The 20,313-nt window shown below is 45.4% G+C and overlaps 1 protein-coding gene across 7 annotated transcripts in view; it reads left to right on the forward strand.

The window, feature by feature from the left end:
* Positions 1–315: 315 nt before the first annotated feature.
* SEPTIN6 (septin 6) overlaps positions 316–20,313 on the forward strand; it is a 77,127-nt gene continuing 57,129 nt past the window's right edge. For 3 of the 7 annotated variants that reach the window (XM_036443572.2, XM_036443573.2, XM_036443571.2), the window contains exon 1: positions 984–1,285. In XM_036443572.2, the coding sequence (XP_036299465.1) occupies positions 1,256–1,285 (30 nt within the window). In that variant the 5' untranslated portion in view covers positions 984–1,255. Of the gene's footprint in view, positions 335–938; positions 1,286–1,725; positions 1,745–20,313 lie in introns of those variants that run through there. The other 4 variants (XM_045583568.1, XM_036443569.2, XM_036443568.2 and 1 more) reach the window with 4 other exon arrangements.

The following is a 20,313-nucleotide window of genomic DNA, read 5'->3' on the forward strand; positions in this document are numbered from 1 at the left end:
TTCCCCAGTCTCAGGGAACTAGCCAGGGGCTGCTCCTGGGGTGAGGGTGGGAGGGAAGGGGGCATCAGGGCTGCAGTGGTGGAGAGGTGCCAAGGGCAAGAGAAGGGACTTGCGGCGGTGGCTGGCCAGGAGGAGAAGGAAATCAGACAGGCAGAGCCTCTGCTTTCGGAGGTTCTCCTGGGCTCACCCAAGGTTTAGGGACAATCAGGGGGCGGCTTACAGCCACTGGAGGTAGCTCCTCCTCGCTGCCCACTATCCGGCTCCACAGAGCTGGGATCTTCATCCCCAAGCACCTCCTCTGACTCCCCAAGGGTCCAGGCAAGAGAGGGCGAGGGTAGGCGGTCTGGGCTGGCTGGGGAGAGGAGGCCTGGGGCCCATCTGCGTTAAGTACCCAACGGTGGTGGCTTGGCTCCAGGAAACTGCAGCCCACAGGACCGGAGGCTTAGAAACCCCAGGGCAAAAGGGGCGCTCCATTTCTGCACTACTGGCCTCGGACTCCGCTGGTCACAGATGAGTTGCGGGGCGGCAGTTCGGCTCCCCCTACCACCCTCTTTCTAAGCTCCACTACGGAGGTGCCGCAGCAGCTGCCCCCCTCCGGCCTCAGCAGCACTCCCGGGCCATGATGGGGGCCGGGAGGACGGGTGTCAGGTGTGGTGGAGCATCGAGACTCCAGTGGCGGGCGCTGGGACCCCTGCACCCTGATATCTCGGTGGAGAGGTGGAAGGGGTCCAGGGGGCCTGGGGGAAGGAGGGAAGGACGGCCGGAGCTCAGCCGCAGAGCTGTGCGCGGGAGGGGGAGGGGCAGGGGCTCCCCTCCAGCCTTTGGGGGTCGGGAGACTCGGGATGTAAGGCGAGAGCAGGGGGGTGTGACAATTCAGCAGAGGTCGGGACGTACCATGGAACCCAGTGGCGGGGGTGGGGCAGGACGTGGTCACAGAGGGGAGCCCCCGCCTCCCTTGCAGAGGCCAGCGTCTGGGGTTGCAGGGAGAACTGGGAGCGCGCTAGCTGGGGGAAGCGGCTCATTAAATCCGTCCGCTCCCCAGACCCCACTTCCGAGGGGGTGGGAGATAGAGGGGAGATCGGGGTTGGAGCAGCGGCGAGGGGGCTCCTCCCTTGCACCTCCCCCCATAGGACTTGGTCGCGCCCAAAGTGTAACACTTTCTCTTTGTCGGAGGAGCTCTCCTGTTTCCCGTGCTGGATCTCCCGTTGAGGAGGCGCCGGAGGCAGCCCTGGAGGAGGCAGGAGCAGTTGGAGGGATGGCAGCGACCGACATAGCTCGCCAGGTGGTGAGTGCGGGGCTTGGGTGGCAAGGACCCTGGCCAAGGGCCTGGGCTGGGCAGGGGAGACCTAGCCGCCGCCGCCTTCGCCGGGAGGGCAGTGAGCAGCATCCCGGAGTCCAGGTGCGGTGGGACTTCTGCTCCCGCGATCGGCGGCTCGGTCGCCCGGCCAGTCCCCGAGAACCACAGTGGTGGCGGGCGGGCGGCCAAGGCTGCGGGCCGGCGGCTGAACTTGAATTGCCCAATATCTGCTACAAGCGCCGCCGCTTCCCTCGCTGCAGCAGCGGTCCCGCCGATGGGGCGTTGCCGAATGAATGGCTGCGAGAGCCGCCAAGCCCTCCTCGTCTCCGGCGCCCCGGCCTGGCTCCCCGAGCCGCGGGGCCGCGCCCCTGCGCGCAGCTGCCCGCTGCGACCCGGCCACCTTGGGGAGAGGGACCCGGGCCTGGGGTTAGCCTGGGGCAGGAGTTGGTGAGTGGTGAGGGGGGCGGGGAGGTGACTGGCTGGGGGAGGGACTCTCCATATGGATTACATATGTGACTGCGTCTGTGAGTGTGCAGCTCTGTGTGCGTCTGGGTGCACGCGCGCGCACTCGTGCCTCCCGGGCGGGTGGCGGCGCCCCGCTGCTCTCTGACCCTGGATGAGTCCGTCAGTTTCTCTTGTGTGTGTTCACCTTCAGGGTGATGTTCGGACGCCTCTCTGCCTGTGCTGTGTGCCTCTGGGTCCCAACTGTGCCTCTGTGTGGGGTGCAGTCCCCTGGCCTGGAGGTGGCTGGCTGCGTATTCTGGTGGCAGCGTTCCGAGCACCTGACCCAGGCTGTGCGGGCCTCCAGGGTCTGTAGGGGCGCGTGTTCCGTGTTATGGGGCTTGAGTACCCAGATCTGTGCAGCTGGCTTCTTTCTATGGGAACTCAGGAAAAGAACTGTGAGGTTTGCAAAAATGGTGCCCTCTCTCTTTTTGTTGGCAACAGACTCGGGGGAGAAAAATCTTCATGTAAAGAACTGAAGTTTTCTAGCCAGAGGTGTACACAGAAATCATGTTGAAGTAACCCGAGGCCCCATGTTTGTTTGTTTTTAGATCAGAAGTTTGGTTGCAAAGGAAAGGGATGATTCCATTTGGGGGAACAAGCTAGCCTTTCTATTCATCCACGGGTTTCTGGAATTTTCAGAAGCCCACAGTTGCCAGCACCCTGAGACCAGGAAGGAGAGTGAAATAAAGGGAGTTCAAATCCCACGACACCAAATTCTATTTGATGAAAATCTCTAACACACACACACACACACACACACACACACACGTTTTAAAACCTTGTGTTTACTTATTAAGGGAAATAGTCTGTGCAATACAAGTCCAGGGCAACATAAAAGCCTCTAAGTATTTGGTATAGTTGTTTTCAAAATCAGAATCCAGAATCCAAGTGTTTACAAGATATGTATAAATTTATTTCACCCTCTTGTCCCTGTTTAGAAGGGCAGAGTGATTTCTTTGAAACCTCCTCCAACTTCTGCAGACCCCAGATGGAGCTTTTTATATAGTCACGATGTGGAAGGACTCAGAGTAGATAGGATGCACTGGGATAACAGAAACTGAGAGAGTTCTCTTCTCCCCAAGATTAACACTGTGATATCTATTACTTTAGTGTTTTCAGAGTGCCCAGAGTGCTTTTCCCCCTTATTACCTGCATTTTGGCCTCCTGGGTTACATTTGTCCCATCCTTAGTGACCAAAAAGGATGCTAATGATTTTTCTTGTCAGCTAATTAATTTGCATTGACCTGTCTGTGAGCTTTCACCAGTCCCTTTGCCTGGATTAGGACTGCAGGGCAGATGCTGCAAAGGGGAACGTTCTAGAAGGTTGGCATAGCTCCAGCAACCAGGCATCCTTTTGTTCTGCAGATGGGGGTGGAGTGGTTTAAGGCCACTTAGTTTCCTTTGCATGGCTACAGTTTGCTCTGGCTGTCCTTGCTGTACTGTATTGTACGTCAGATTCTGAAGCTCAAAGAGCAGCAGAGCACTTGAGACCTTGTTATCGTGAAAAATGGGTTTCTGGGAAACCTGACGTCACTCTCCATGTCCCCCTCCCCCAGCCAGTGAAGCTCTTGTTTAATGTGTCATTTGTCTCTCTGCTCTCCTTTGTGTCTGCAAGAAGTTGTAATTCACCGGGGGAAAGATGGGATTAACTCAGGAGACCTTGGCCTTCTGGTTGCAGTTTGTTTCTTCCAGGGAACGTGCATCCAGGGGTTGGGAATAGAAGACTGGAGAATAAACCTGAGCGTGCCTGGCTTAAGAGTTCTGTTTAGTGAGTTCTGAGACAAGGCGCCATGCAAGTAGTCCTCTGGTATGTGGGGTGTGTGTGTGTGTGTGTGTGTGTGCGTGTGTGTTCTTTCCAGAGTCAGTTGAGGGTCACTCTGGCTAGACTAAAACAGGCCCTAGAGTTGTTGGGTAGGGCCCTTATTTGGGCATGCGTGCAACTTGCAAGTTCAGTTCTCCTGTACATTGTGCAGTCCCAACCCATTTGAATGAACACTACAAAGACTGTGCATGACAAAATGATTTCTCTGTTGTGACCACAAGTGTTTATCTGATTGACTGCTAAGTGTCCCACATGATGGCTAGCCCTGGTCAACTCTACAAAAAAAAAAGAGTAGTGGATAAAGTTATTGACTTTTAAGTTTACAGTATACTTGGGGAGACAAATCGTGGACACAATAATTAGGAAACTACGGCAGATTCTTGGGCTGTCCCTACCTCCAACCCCTGTCTGTGAGGTGGCTTGGCTGCTATTAATATATACCTACTCTGAAAGGATGCATGACTTGTCCAAGGTAACCTCACCGTGCACAGTGCAGGCCCCAGAGGCTGTATTTCCTGGCTCTTGAGCTGTTCCTTTCAGTGTTGCGTTTTGAGTTGTAGCCTCTAAGTGCTGACCCATACAAAGAACCTTGGTTCTGGCTTGAAACAATCCAAAATGTGGGAAATGATGCTTTCTCCCAGCAGCAGCCAGGTAATGGTCTTTCTCCCAGTAAAAGACCTTGCAGGGGCGAACTTTGCTCTAGCTGGGTTTGGCCGGGAACGAGTGCCTTAGGGCAACTGCCTGCAGGTGGCTGCACTCTGGGCTTGCTATCAAATCGCTCTTCCCCTCGATTCCCCTTGAAGCTCCCTGCCTCAACCATCTCCACCGCTTCACACTAAAAATATAAACAGGACCTTAAAAAGACATATAAAAAACAAGTTGTTCTTAAAATACAGAATGGAAAAACCACTTCATCTAAGAAAACCTGAACTGAGTTCTTTGTAAAACAAACCTTGTGAACCAGATAAAAATGTCTTTATGTTATTTGTAAATCTGAATTTTTATGCAACAATCTCTGTTAGATTCCACTATATTTAATACAAAATAAAGTAATTCTGTGGGCTGCATCACAAATAGCCAACTTCGTGATAAATATGACCCTACTTCCTTTTACTGGGATTTTCCATTGAATGAATTATTTGTACTGGGTTAGCAAGCATTTTTTTCTTAAGCCTAATAAAATTTGACCTATTGCAAAAAAAAAAAAAATACATAAACAGGGTCGAAGCCGGTTTGGCTCAGTGGTAGAGCGTCGGTCTGCGGACTGAAGGGTCCCGGGTTCGATTCCGGTCAAGGGCATGTATATTGGTTGCGGGCACATCCCCGGTAGGGGATGTGCAGGAGGCAGCTAGTCGATGTTTCTTTCTCATCGACGTTTCTAGCTCTCTATCTCTCTCCCTTCCTCTCTGTAAAAAAAATCAATAAAATATATTTAAAAAAAATAAAAATATAAACAGGGGCAGCAAGCCTCAATATTCACTCCTACCTCTACTGGGCATATAGCACTGAAAAAAATTTATATGGCCCCAAATATTCAAACTTCTTCAATCTAAGCCAAGAGCATATGCCTGATCATTTTACTATTTCCCAACTTTTCTGTATGTTTAAGACTTTTCAAAATAAAAAGTAGGGGGGATTATAGAGCACACCCCCTTCAAAATGCACTTGTCCCCTTCCCTCGGGGAATTTACAGTCTGGTAGCAGAGGCAGACACCAGTAAGTATATAATTACCATGTGGTAAGTTCTGCACAAGAGAGCTGCTGCCTGCTGTGAGAATCCATTCAAGGGGACCTAATCCAGCAGAGGTGGTGTGGGACCGGAAAGGCTTCAACTAGGAAAAGGGTAGGTGTGAAGATGGGTGAGATCTCACTTCTGCTACTGGGCTGGGAACATTTCCTTTGTTAATTCACACACTTGTTTTCATTCATTTCTTCAATGTGTGTATTTGTTGGGCAGCGACTCTGCCAGGCCCTGTGCCAGGTGCTGGGATCCAGTGTGGCCAAGGCAAATAGGATGCTGCTCTCTCCAAACTTCCAGATGAGAGGCAGGAATAAGCCCGCTTCCTTTTTCTATCCTAAATCCCGGAAATGTGTGTTAGCAGTGTTCTTACTCCAAAACGGCATTAGAGCTGAGTGATTTGTCTGTAAAACACAATGAGATTTTGACCTGCTGTCATGTGCATAGCATTTATTTTGTGTAGTTTCTGCTGCAATATTTTTATTAGTTGCTGGCTTTGTTACTCAGCAGGCCCTTCCTCTTTCTTTTTTCTTTTTTAGCAGGCCCCTCCTTCTGTGTGCTGTAAGGGAGTGAACCCGTTGTATTAGCTGGAGCAAAAGTTATTAGGAAGCTTAGTACCCTGGAAAAAGGTATTCCAGGGTGAAATAGGACTGATTTCTGGACTTGCCTGGCCTCCTGGATTATCAGAGCTGGGGTTTCATGTTAGTATGAACAATTGATAAGGGTATCTACTGCATGAACATTAAAACTGCACTCAAGAAAGAAAGAGAGCCGAAACCGGTTTGGCTCAGTGGATAGAGCGTGGGCCTGCGGACTGAGGGGTCCTGGGTTCGATTCCGGTCACGGGCATGTACATTGGTTGCGGGCACATCTCCAATGGGGAGTGTGCAGGAGGAAGCTGATGGATGATTCTCTCTCATCGATGTTTCTAACTCTCTATCCCTCTCTCTTCCTCTCTGAAAAAACAATAAAATATATTTTTTTTAAAAAGAAAGAGAGGGAAAAGCAAAGCAAATGAATACCATGGATAAGTGTAACATGTTTCTTTTAAAGACCTCAGAATATCTCCATCTGTATAATTTCATTTTCCTCAACAGCTTCCTGGACAAGTATTATTGTCCTCTTCATTTTATGGGTACACGGAGATCAAGTGACTTTGTCCAAAGTGGTATTGCTGGTCAGTGGATAAAACAACGAAACACCTAACAGATGACAGATTCATAAACAACAACAACAACACACACACACGCAAAAACAACCTCTGGTCTTTGCATGATGTTTCTAAGAAATAAAAATTGTGCCATGTCCCCTCTTCTCCCTCTTTCTCTGTGCCTGTCCCCCCAGCACACTCTTGGAGGTCAGAGGAGAATATACTTGGGTGCTTGGAAGACTCTTGATGTTAAAATGAGTCTTAGCTTTAATCCAGATAGCACAGTCATGGATTTTTTCTTTCTTTTTTTCACCATATTGCTTTAAATACAAACGTTGGAGCCACCAGCTATGTAATGATGGATTATTTTAAGTAACAACTGGAGGGGGGCAGAATAAATTAGAAACACAGACCCTTCCTCCTCGGTTTGGCAGGAGGAGGCTTCTGCCGCCGCGATTTGGGATTTGAAACCGTGGGTTTCTCTGTTGCCTGCACAGAGGAAGGAGGCCACATGCTCCTGAGGGTGAGACATAATGTTATCCTCTCCTTCAGTATCTTCTCATTAGAGGCAGCCATCTGCTGAATTATGCAGTGTGCTCTCAGCTGGCCCTGGAGTTGGGTCATCCGTTCCACTCACTTAAAGGTGACAGGAGAAGATTTACAGGCCTTTTCAAGGACAGGGCTCAGGGCTCAGGTTTCTCCTTCCAGGGCCCTCTCTGACCCTTAACAAAGACACTGGGGTAATAGGACAGAATTCCGATTTCTGGGCCCATGGTGGCCCTTGATGAGGTGTGAGGTAAGCCTTGAGTTTCCTTTCACAGCAGAGGCCCCTAGCTCTGAGCACTGGCGCTGAGGCAGGAACTAGGTTTTTTCAGATCCCCTTTAAACGAGACCAGATGGAGGCAGAGGCCAATTCAGGCTCCCCAGAGGACACTTGGGCATTCATCCAGAGGCCTGTGAGTAAACCTTTGTGTGTGTGTGTGTGTGTGTGTGTGTTTTAAAATAGATCGGAGATAATAATGTCCAGAACACCTAGAAAACTCAGTTTAAATAGCCAAGCTTGAAGGGAATCTGTCTGGTATTTGTGGGAAAGTTGATGCACTCTGAGCAAAGGGTCGCCCCTGTACTGATGGAGATGTTTTACTTAAGAATTTGGCCTGTGGGTTAGGTAGCCCTGGGATTCTCGAGCAGAGCTAGGTGGTTGGCCAGGCCTAGGCTTAAGATGGAGTCAGAAAGGAGGGAAATGGGACGGAGAAGGCAGAAGAGGAGCAAAAGGCCCTCCATGACATTCACGGTCTCTGTTGCCTTCTGTGGGCCATAGTCACCTTGGTGAGCCCATTGGCTTTGAGGTCGTGTTCTGTGACCCTTCTCCCCGCTACTAAGCATCAAGCCACAAGCCCAAATGTCCCGGAATTTTGGCAGAGTGAAAATCTGAATCTGCCTCTTGAGGCAGCTTTTCCATTGGAGAGTGGCAGTCTGCTTGACAGGGTCCTGGACCCTAACAGCACTCTCTGCCACTAAATCACTCTGACTCCAGACAAGTAATTTCCTCTCTCTGAGTCTCTGTTTCCCCTTTGGTAAACCAAGAGGGCTGGACTAGGTGATTTTAAGGGCGTTTCCAGCTCAACTATTGTATGGTTCTTATGTTTCCTTGCTCTCCAGACTAATTTTGTTAGGTCTTTGCCCACTTCTTTTTATGAATGAGGTGGCAGTGTGTTACTCCACCCCTTCCTTGCTTAGACTCCTTGAGCTGGGTGGGGAGAGTTGGAGAGAAGGCAAGTCTGGGCTTTTAGCTCAGCAGGGTCCCTATAAGTGGACTAGAAACAACCCTTCAGATATTGTCTGTCCATGTATGTAAATATAGCCTTTGTGTTTTTATAAAGATACATGACAGCTGAATTTTTGTCTATTGAGTCCCATTTTAAATGCACAAGGAAAGCTGGCTCTTTAATAGAATCCTGCTGTGAATCCTTTTATAGAATGAAAAGCCACTCCAGAGTTTCATCTACTGGATTTGCCAAAAGAAAAAAAAAGGGTCTTCTCTCTGTTTGGTGAGGATGGTTTCCTTTGTGCATCCCCTGGGTCCTCTAAGCTGTTCCCCACTGAAGGGCATTTCTGGGGCCCCTAAGGGGTTGCTGCCAGCTTTTGCAGCTTTTTTTTTTTAATTGATTTTTTACAGAGAGGAGGAGAGAGGGATAGAGAGTTAGAAACATCAATGAGAGAGAATCATTGATCAGCTGCCTCCTGCACCCCGCCCGCTGGGGATGTGCCCACAACCGAGGTACATGCCCTTGACCAGAATCGAACCCAGGACCTTTCAGTCCGCAGGCCGACACTCTACCCACTGAGCCATACTGGTTTCGGCAGCTTTTGCAGCTTTATTTCTCCTTGGCAAAGCCCCCAAATTGCTATCTCCCAGTTCAGGGCATTGCTACTGCTGTCAGTTTCCTCTTAGCCTGGCTTAATCAGCATGAGGGAAATCCTGACATTTGATGTGTGAGGCACATTAGAGTGTTGTTTTTTTAACCTTTGGGAACTTATCAGTGTTTTTGTGGTTCTTACAGCTGATAATACAGTGGCATCAACACCCTTGACAATAGTGGAGGCAACAGATAGGGTTTTCACCCACTTGATTGTTTCAAGACTTTCTGCTACATGTTTTGGGATATGTGATTTTATTTCCGGTTTGCATGAATATCCTATATAATAAAAGCCTAATATGCAAATGACTGAACTGTGGAACAACCAGTTGCTATGACATGCGCTGACCACCAGGGGGCAGACGCTCAACACAGGAGCTGTCCTCTGGTGGTCAGTGTGCTCCTACAGGGGGAGTGCCACTCAGCCAGAAGCTGGGCTCACAGCGGGAGCCTCTCCTGCCTCTGCTGCAGGCAAGCAGTAAGGAGTGGGGGGTCCCAGACTGCAAGAGGGGGCAGGCTGGGTTGAGGGGACCCCTCCTCCCCCTGTGCATGAATCTTGTTCACTGGGCCTCTAGTTTATAATAATAAGTTACACTGTATAATAATGTTATGTATATAATAATAATAGTAGGCTTTTTGTATTAATGGTAAAATCCTATATAGTAAAAGGCTAATATGCAAATGACTGAACAGTGGAACGACCAGTTGCTATGATGCACACTGACCACCAGGGGCAGATGCTCAACACAGGAGCTGCTCCCTGGTGGTCAGTGTGCTCCCACAGGGGGAGTGCCACTCAGCCAGAAGCCTCTTCTGCCTCCACAGCAGCTCTAAGGAGCAGTTGAGTGGTAAGTAGTGAGCAGTAAGCCTGCTGCTAAGGAGTAGCAAGACAAGTGGTAAAAAGCGAGCAGGTCCCAGGGATTGGGCCTAAGCTGGCAGGCGGACATCCACTGAGGGGTCCCAGACTGCAAGAGGGTGCAGGCTGGGCTGAGGGATGCCCCCCCCCCGCAGTGCACGAATTTTGTGCACCAGGCCTCTAGTGTTTAATATTATAGTAAAACTGCTGAAAGCAGAACAATCACCTGAATTTTCTGATTATCTGTATTTAAAGCACCTTTTTTATTGTAGTTGAAGATTTTGCTATAATATCAGAGGCCATTTTCCTGCACAGGAAAGTATCATCATAGAACTTAAAAAAAACCAAAAAACAAAAAAAACCCCAACATTTTAATTCTAATTATAAAAGTAAAATATGCCTATTGCAGAAAATTTGGAAAACACAGAAAGCAATAGTACCTACAGCCCCTCCACCCAAAGTAACCATTGTTAGCATCTTATTGTATTATTTGAAGCCTTTAAAAATACATATATACTCCCCCCCATGATTGGGATGATTCTGTATATACAATGTTGGTGGGTTGTTTTTTTGCCTGACAGTATTTGGTAATCATTTTCCCATGTCATTAAATATTATTAGAAAATATTTTAATCAGCTGCTTCATATCCCATCGTGCATCATTGAATTATTCACTGATTTTGATTGTTCTAAAGATTTGCAGGTTCTATCAGAGATTGGTCATCAGGGATAGGAATGGAAATGGAGAAAAAGAAGGTGTGAGAGAGGCCCACCAGTAATGACACAAGGGGAGAATCTTATTTTAGTGTTTCTGTCCTTTACTAACATCTACATGCAAAGGCTAGAGGGGAAAGTTTAGGGAAAGCCCAGTCATCAGCAACGAGTTCCAAACTTTTGGCCTTGGTCTCATCCTTCAGAATAGCAGCTACTAACTTTGGTACCACAGGTTTTTTGTTTTTGTTTTTGTTTTTAATATGTTTTTTATTGCTTTTTAGCGAGAGAGGAATAGAGAGATAGAAACACTGATGGGAAAAGAGAGAAACATCGATTGGTTGCTCCTGTACCTCCTCTTTTGGGGATCAAGCCCACAACCTAGGCATATGCCTGATCAGGAATTGGGAGGAGGGGCAGATGATCGAGGGGCATGGGGTTTGCCCACTTGGGTGTTTATGGGACTCTAAAAAAATCTTTATTGGTTTTAGAGAGAAAGGGAGAGGGAGAGAGAGATAGAAACATCAATGATGAGAGAATCATTGATCGGTTGCCTCCTGCATGTCCACTACTGGGAATCCAGCCTGCAACCTGGGCACGTGCCCTGACTGAGAATGGAGCCTTGACTACCTGATTCAGAGATTGACGTTCAACCACTGAGCCACTGCAACCAGGCTGGAACTCTTTATTTGCAGAATAACAGCAGTGGGAGAAAGATGCACAACTGGAACCACCATAAGTCATTCTTTATAATGTGAACCTTCAACTACTCAATTAAAAAATGAAATTGGTGTGTCCTCAGGGGTGAAGGCGGAAGAGAAAGAGAGCAGTGTTTCTGCCTATGACATGAAATGTGGTATAACGGATTTCAAAACCACAAGTGACTTCAGATGAGGAGAAAAGAGGAAGTGTAATTGGGGAGGGAAGTGGGGCTCTCCCAGTTCTCAGGAGCGCTCTTTCATTTTGTCTTCCTTTTAGCTCCTCTCAGACTCTGCCTCTTAATTGCTCCTGGTGAAAAACTGAGAACTCCCTTTCTTTGTATTAAAGATGTTTTAAAATTACATAGGTAGTGTGTGAATACATTTCAAGCTGTAACATAAACAATACGGAAGCATACTGACTACCTCCTGAGTAAGCCCCTGTTTCCATTCCCCTCCCCTGAGGTAGCCATAGTTCTTGGTTTGGTGGGTTCTTTCCAGTCCCCTTTCTATGCACTCAAGTACATTTATGTGCTTTTTATATATGGGCTTATACTGTGCTTATTGTTCTAGAACTTCTTTTATCTACTTTATAATATGTCTTGGGGATATTCACATTACTACTTATAGACCAACCGAATTCTTTTTAATGGCTGCAGAATATTCCAGAATAGGCCTGTACCAGAATTTAGTTAAATATTTTCCTATTGTCAGACACTTACGTTTCTCCCCCCCGCATCTAATTTTTCAGCATTATGAACAGTATCATAATGAATGTCCTTATTGTACATGGGTCTTTGTGCAGATGTAGAGTTTCTGTAGAATAGATTCCGAGGGGAGGTTGCAGGGTTAGTGGAGATGGGCCATTTAAAATTTTGGTTACTGTTGCCTTTCTAGCATCTCAGTTCAAAACTTGATCTTGGTGCCACCTGCTACTCAAAATGATAACTTGAGGTTTTAGTGTCAGACATGCTGGGCCAAGTTGCTAGTTCCATCTCCTCTTGTGAACATTGTAATCCGGGGAACGTTCAATTGTAATTGCAGTCAAAGTAACGAGGACTGGTAGGGGAGGTTAGGGGAAGGTCAATGGGAGAAAAAAAGGAGATATGTGTAGTACTATTTGTAATATTTTAAACAATAAAATAAAATAAAAACAAAGTAATGAGAACCTCCATTAATCAGGCCACCTTATGGAGAAAGAGGAAAGAGATAATATATCAGAGGTTTTAGTGAGGGAGTGGGGAAGAAATTTCCAGAAGGCTATTCAGGGATCAGTGTACATTCAGTCCAATGTCCTGTCCTTTTTACCTCTGCATATTTAGCTCTGAACAATGAGGACTGGTATTCATAATGATGACCTTTACATTTTATAAGAGTCATTAAAGCAAGAGTGAATGATACTTGCTAGACAGGAGTTCCTAAAGCAGGAACCATATATACACAAATACTACATTTTTGAAGTTTTCTAAATTACAGGCATTGAAACAAAAAGTTTGCTGTGTAAGAAAAAAAACTCACATTAACCTTCCAGTTAATATAGGTATATTGGACAGTGGGTAAAAAGATACAGAAGAAACAAGGATTCTAAATATCACCAGTGACCTTCACCAAGTCCAGATAAACAGTTAATTCTCTGTAATTCTTTCTGATTGCAACCTTGGCCTCTGGTGATAGAAAACTATTGGGTCATCTCTTACCTGATCAGTTCCTCCTCTTGGCAGAATCCTCTTCAATTTCCCATTCCTTACCTGTGGGCATTTCCTATATTCAACCTTTAGCTCTTTTCTCCCTGTACTACCTCTTGGTGAACACACCAGTTTCATACCTTTCACTTCTAAATTTATATCCCAGTCCTGACTTCTCCTGGAGCCTACAATCCCATGTTATTAAGTACTTATTGAATTTCTTTTCCTGGTATCTCTCATAAAATCAAAACTATCTTGTTTTCCGTAACATATAAAATACTTTTACAAATTCAGAAGAGAAAGACAAACACCTATTATTTAAAAAAACTGGGCAAAGACATGCACAGGCAACTCATATGTGGGTATGCATATGCACAATATACATATATAGTTGAACAATAAAAATAATGATTAAATGCAAATTAAATGACTTAATGCCATTTTTCAGTGATGCAATGCACAATAGCTAAAAAGCTTCAGAAATTCAAAGTGTTGGTTTATGTAGAGTAAACAGACACTCTTATATATTTGTGGTAGAAGTAGAAATTTGTGCTATTCTCTGTTGAGTGATTTCCAATGGGTACCACAGTCTTTCAAATGTGTGAGTCCTTGGGCCCAATGGGCTTCAATTCTAGGAATAATTAGAGATATGTCATTCTATAAGAAAAATAATTGTTGAAAACTTGGAAGCGTCCTAAATGTCTAGCAGTGGAAGACTGGTTAATAAAATTTGTAGAGTCCTACAGTGGAATGCTATGTGACCAATAAAAGTAAAGTTTTAGAAGTATACTTAATATTATGTGGTTGTCTGGCAACTATGCTGTATACCTGAAACTAATATAAAACAGTGTTGAATGTTAACTGTAAAGGAAAAATAAAATTAAAAAAGAAATATACTTAATTACTCAAGAAAACATCCACACTATATTGAGTATAAGGTTATTAAGTCAGTTTATGAAAAGGATTATTCAAAATTATCCCTATTTTGTAAAACAATAACAACAACAACAACAACAACAAAAACCCCAAAACAAAACAAAATAAAAACCCCCGCACCGTATACAAACTAGAGGGAAATCCATGTAAATATTAACAGTGAGTATTTCTGGAGAGTGATATGGATGATTGTACTTTTCTCCTTTATAATTTCCCATGTTCTAAAATATCTTCAGTGAACATTGATTACTTTTATAAAATAAAAAACCTGATCAATGTAATTTCTTTTAGTAGTAGCTTATTTAAAACCAGATTATCGACTTCCCACTAAACAAGTCCCATTTCCTGGCTTCCCTCTTTCTGGCCATGGTCCAAAGGGGTGTATGTTGAACAATGTAATCAATCCAAGCTTCCAGGCTTAGAATACTTTGAGCTTTGATTGCTCCCTCACTCCCTCTGCCCACTCATCGAGGCTCATCCCTTTAGGACATCTCTTAAATTTGTTCTTTCCTCCTGAGTCACAAGTCAGATCAGTTCATTTCAGCAAGCATTTATTGTCTCAATACTAGATCAACATTATTGGAGCTATCTGCTAATAGGTCTTCTGCCCCTACTCTCTCTTTCTCCTCCAATCAATGAAGCACTTTGCTACTGAATGATCTTTCAAAAGAATTACCTGTATGCCCCCAAACAGCATGGTCTAGCAGTGTTTCCCAAACTTTTGACATATGTGTACCCCTTCTATAATTTTCGTAATGCTGAGTACCCCTTGTACTCATAAGAACGTAGAATTAGGAGCAGCTAAGCACGGTGCAGTGAATATCCCCACCAAACCCTTCCCATACCCCTGCGGGTACGTGTACCACACTTTGGGAAACACTGGTCTAGGGAATAAAGCCCATATCCTTCCATTTGCTGTTTAGGGTATTTTCCAGCACTGTGCTAGGTACCAGGTAATAGGTGGGCACATATGAAGTGCTTGGTCAGTCTCTGACAATAAAGTAAATCTTTAAGGATAAGGTATGGGGGAGAAAGCAAGATGGCATCATAGGTAAACACCTGAACCTGCCGCCTCACACAACAACTACAAAACTATAACTAAAAGACAAAACGGACATCATCCAGAACCAGAGGAAGGCTGGCTGAGTGGAAATTCTACAACTAGAAGGAAAGAGAAAAACACACTGAGACTCAGAGGAGGTATGGAAGGCAGGTATGGAGATGTGTGTGTAGAGAGGGCTATCAACTGTGTATGTGGCTGGCTTTTTCAATCAGGAGGGAGACATAAGCTCCCAACTGCTCTGAATTCCAGTTCCGGGCGAGACTCTGGGGACCCAGACTCATACATAGTCCCAGGACTCTCTGACAGTGGGCGTAACACGAGGACAGCTTTCTCTCAGAGGTGCTTGCAATTATTACCAAGGGACACTGAGAATCTGGGACCTCTTAGGGCAGGGCTGAGGGGAAGCCATTGCTGTTTGCTCCACCCTGAGACTCCACCCCATCCAAGCTGTGTGCAGAGGATTTTGCATATGAATGGCCTGGTCCTTTGAAATCTAAACTTACCTATCAAACTACAGCTGAGTCAGAGAGACCCAGAATATCCAAAAGAAGGTCCAAGGCCTCACAGCAGCTTGCATTGTTTTACAATAAGGCCTCATCTGGGCACTTCCAAAACCTTAACAAAGAAGAGAAATCTGCAGATCTATCTGTAGCTCCTGCTGGGTGGCCTCAGGCAGAGCTAAATTAGCACCTCCTTGGAGATCCAAGAGCCAGTGTACCCAGGGGTCAGAGTAGGCCCATCCAGATTACAACTCCTCAGATCCTTATGGGGGCTGACTCAGTGAGCACCAAAGCCCCACTGAAGCAAGTCTTGTCTCATAAAAGTGTCTCCAGCACAGAAGTTCTCCCATTGTAGACACAACTGATCCTCACAGCCAATTGGCCTAGAGGTCAATTCCTCCCAGTGATACCAACAACAATCAAGGCTTAACTATAATAAGACTGTGCACACAGCCCACAAAGGGGTGCACCAAGAGTGTCCACCTCAGGTAATTAGGGAGACTGAGCCACTGGGCCCTATAGGACACTTAGCACACAAAACCACTCTATCAACTCAAGGAAGCAGCCAAAATGCGGAGACAAAGAAACAGATCACAAATGACAGAAATGGAGGAAAGCAAACTACTGGATATAGAATTCAAAACCATAATTCTAAGGTTTTTCAAGAATTTTCTAGAAAAGGCTGATAAATTTAGTGATATCCTTAAGGATATGAAAAAGGATCAACTAGAAATTAAGCATACATTGATTGAAATATAAAATAATATACAGAGATCCAACAGCAGACTAGAGGATTGCAAGAATCAAGTCAAAGATTTGAAATACAAAGAAGCAAAAAACACCCATCCAGAAAAGAAAAAAGAATCCAAAAAATATGAAGATAGTGTAAGGAGTTTCTGGGACAACTTCAAGCATACCAACATCAGAATTATGGGGGTGCCAGAAAAAGAGAGAGAGCAAGATACTGAAAACCTATTTGAAGAAATGATGACAGAAAACTTCCCCCACCTGGTGAAAGGAATAGACTTACAAGTCCAGGAAGTGCAGAGAACTGCTCCCCCCCCCCCCCAAAAAAAAAGGAATCCAAAGAGGACCACACCAAGACACATCATAATTAAAATGCCAAGAGCAAAAGACAAAGAAAGAATATTAAAAGCAGCAAGAGAAAAACAGTTAATTACCTACAAAGGAGCACCCATTCGATTGTCAGCTGATTTCTCAGCAGAAACTATGCAGGCCAGAAGGGAGTGGCAAGAAATATTCAAAGTGATGAATAGCAAGAACCTGCAACCAAGATTACTCTACCCAGCAAAGCTATCATTCAGAATTGAAGGTCAGATAAAGAGCTTCACAGATAAGAAAAAGCTAAAGGAGTTCATCACCACAAAACCAATATTATATGAAATGCTGAAGGGTATTCTTTAAGAAGAGGAAGAAGAAGAAGGAAGAGGTAAAGATAAAAATTATGAACAACAAATACATATCTATCAACAAGTGAATCTAAAAATCAAGTGAATAAAAAATCTGATGAACAGAATAATCCAGTGAATATAATAGAATCAGGGGCAAAGAAAGGGAGTAGACTGACAATCCTCGGGGCAAAGGGGTGTGAGGGGTGCAGGAAGAGACTGGACAAAAATCGTACACCTATGGATGAGGACAGTGAGGGGGTAAGGGCATGGGGTGGGATGGGGTGGGAACTGGGTGATGGACAGCTAAGGGGGAAAGAAAGAGGAACAACTGTAATAATCTGAACAATAAGGATGAAAAAAAAAGAAGAAGGTATGGCCTTGGCTGGTGTGTTCAGTGGCTAGAGTAGGGGTGTCGAACTCAATCAGAGAAGGGGCCAAAATCTAAAATCCAGCCTAAATCGCGGGCTGAATGGTTTACTGAACAGTCATAAACTGTCATTGTGATGGAAACGCAGCGGAGTGCAGTGATGACAGCGCGGTGCGGGCCACATTGCAAGGCCTGGCGGGACGGATTTGGCCCGAGGGCCTTGTGTTTGACACATGTGGGCTAGAGCATCGGCCTGCACACCGAAAGATCACAGGTTTGATTCCCAATCAAGGGCACATACCTGGGTTGTGGGTTTGAGCCCTGAACCCACCCTTGTTTGGGGCGTGTGCAGGAGGCAACCAGTCAGTCAATGGGTCTCTCTCACATTGATGTTTCTCTCTCTCTTTTCCCCCTCTCTCCTCTCCTCCACTATCTCTGAAAAACAATGGGAAAAATATCCTCATATGAGGATTAACCAACCAATCAACCAACCACACACACACACACACACACACACAGAATAAGGAATGGTGTTCTCCCTACTGTCCTCCACTGTCTTCAGTTTGAAAATTCTCTTTCCTTGTCTTTGGCACTTGAACCAGAGGCCTTGGAGCATGGTGCTGCATTTGGAGACAGGAAGAGGCATCCAGGGGTGATAAAATATGGTTCAGGAAATCTCAACTCTGAGTCCTCCCCAACTTCTGATGCCTGCTACGTAGGAGGCTCCATCGAGAAAGCATATTGGCTCCTAAGCCCTGTCTCCCTGCAGTGTTGAGGACCAAGAATGAACAGAGGGAAACATAGATCTATTTGTTTGCTTTAATAAAAAGAATGAGAAAGAGGTGAGGGGGTGTGGAAAGGGGTGAATATAGAACAAGTCCCTGTGTGATGTCGGCCACTCAGGAAACCCAGCTGTCTTCAGGTGCCCCACCGGGACCTGGAATACTCCAGCCTGGATTGAATGATGGCAGATGGTTGTGTTCCAAGAATACTCTACTGGGACTGTGAGTGGGGTGAGATGTGTGAGGGTAATGAACTTGTCAGGTGGCAGTCACTGGCACCTAGCCCTGTCTCTCACTCTTGGAGTATCTGATGGCACCAATGGGAGTGGGATCCCAAGCTGGGTGAAGGGGCTGTCTGGGAACCAGTTCTGACAATGTCAGCCTCTGTGAGGCTTCCCCACCAATGCAGCCTATCTGTCTCAGTGTGAAGTGTACCCTTATGCACCTAGTCTTAAAGCAGGCCCAGTCCAGGCTAAGAGCTGCCTGCTCACAGCCTGCGATGTTGGTGCAGGTCTCCTGGCACTAACCATGTCCTTCTTGGATTACTCTTGGCATCCTTATGGTTATGGAAATCTTAATGTAGCCCCACACAACAAAAACTCTAACTGCTTACCTAGCTTCCCACCCCTCTTGTCTAGCTTGGCTGTCTTCAACTTTCATTCTCCTCCCTTTTCCCCTTCCTTGCTGCCTGGATTGGCAGTTAACACTAATTTTTTTTTTAAGTACATGCAGGCCCCTTTTGTCCCCCCCCCCCCCTCCTTGGAAGCTTGCCCCAGTTTGAAGTTCTCCTTGTTTTGTAAAAACCTTTAACAGTAAGAAGCAAAGGCCCTCTGCTTTCCAGAGCTGCAAATGGCTTGGCTGATCCTGATAGAGACAAGGGGACCAGAGGAAGCAAGGAGGCCTCTCTCTCTCTCTCTCTCTCTCTCTCTCTCTCTCTCTCTCTCTATCTCTCTCTCTCTCTCTCTCCCAGTGTGCCATAGTATCACATGTTATTTGGGATGTCTGAGTGGAAGGATAACCTCCCAGTGAAATCAGAACAGCAGTTACTGATAATAGAATGCTTACTGCATGCTTACTCCTGGCTCAGTGCTTTCAGAGTATTAGCCTATCTAATCTTCACACCAGTCTTTTTTTTTAAATTAATTAATTTATTAAATTATTATCTGTGCACATATTTTAACATTGCCCCCCCATACATACCCTCCCTCCCCAGAGTTTTGTGTCCATTGGTTGTACTTATATGCATGTATATAAGTCCTTCGGTTGATCTCTTATCTCCCCCAGATCTCCCTACTCTCCCCGCTGTAATTTTACAGTCTGCTTATTGCTTTACTGTCTTTATATCTGACTTTTGGTTTGTCAGTTTATAATGTTTAATATCCATAAATGAGTGAGGCCATGTGGTATTTCTCTTTCATTGACTGGCTTATTTCACTCAGCATGATGTTCTCTAGTTCTATCCAGGTTGCTGCAAATGATGAGAATTCCTTCTTTTTTATGGCAGCATAGTATTCCATTGTTTACACCAGTCTTATGAGGTAGTAACTATTAAGTTCCTGATTTTACAGATGGGGACGCTTTGAGAAGTTATGTAACTTGTCCAAGTTCAGAAGGTGGAGGAGGTGGGACTCTTGCCTGAATTCAAAGTTTAGTCTCTTTCCTCCCCCCCACTTAAAACATTTTTCAATTACAGTTTACATTCAACATTATTCTGTATGAGTGTCAGATGTACAGCAGAGTGGTTAGAAAATCATGTACTTTACAGAGTGCCCCTCCTGATGCTTCAAGTATCCACCTGGCCCCACACACAGTTTTCACAATATCATTGACTATACTCCTCATGCTGTAATCTATATCTCTGTGACTATTTTGTAATTACCAATCTGTACTGTTTAATCCCTTCACCTTTTTCACCCAGCTGTCAGTCCGTTCTCTGTATCTATGAGTTTATTTTGACTTTATTTTGTTCATTAGGTTTCACATATAAGTGAGGTCACGTGATACTTTTTTTTGGTCTCAAAAGTTATGACTTCATTCATTTTTATGGCTGAATAGTATTCTTTGAGTATATGTACCACAGTTTCTTTATCCACTCATTTATTGATGGGCATTTGGGTTGCTTCCATATTTTATCAAAGCTTAGTCTCTTAACCTCTACACGGTGCTACCATTGTAGATCCCTAAAATGCCCTGGAGCCTTGGTCAGCAAACTGTGGCTCGCGAGCCACATGCGGCTCTTTGGCCCCTTGAGTGTGACTCTTCCACAAAATACCAGGCCTGGGCGAGTCTATTTTGAAGAAGTGGCATTAGAAGAAGTTTAAGTTTAAAAAATTTGGCTCTCAAAAGAAATTTCAATCGTTGTGCTGTTGATA

The sequence above is a fragment of the Pipistrellus kuhlii genome, unplaced genomic scaffold (assembly GCF_014108245.1).
Source record: "Pipistrellus kuhlii isolate mPipKuh1 unplaced genomic scaffold, mPipKuh1.p scaffold_m20_p_19, whole genome shotgun sequence".
In the NCBI taxonomy this organism is placed as follows: domain Eukaryota; kingdom Metazoa; phylum Chordata; class Mammalia; order Chiroptera; family Vespertilionidae; genus Pipistrellus; species Pipistrellus kuhlii.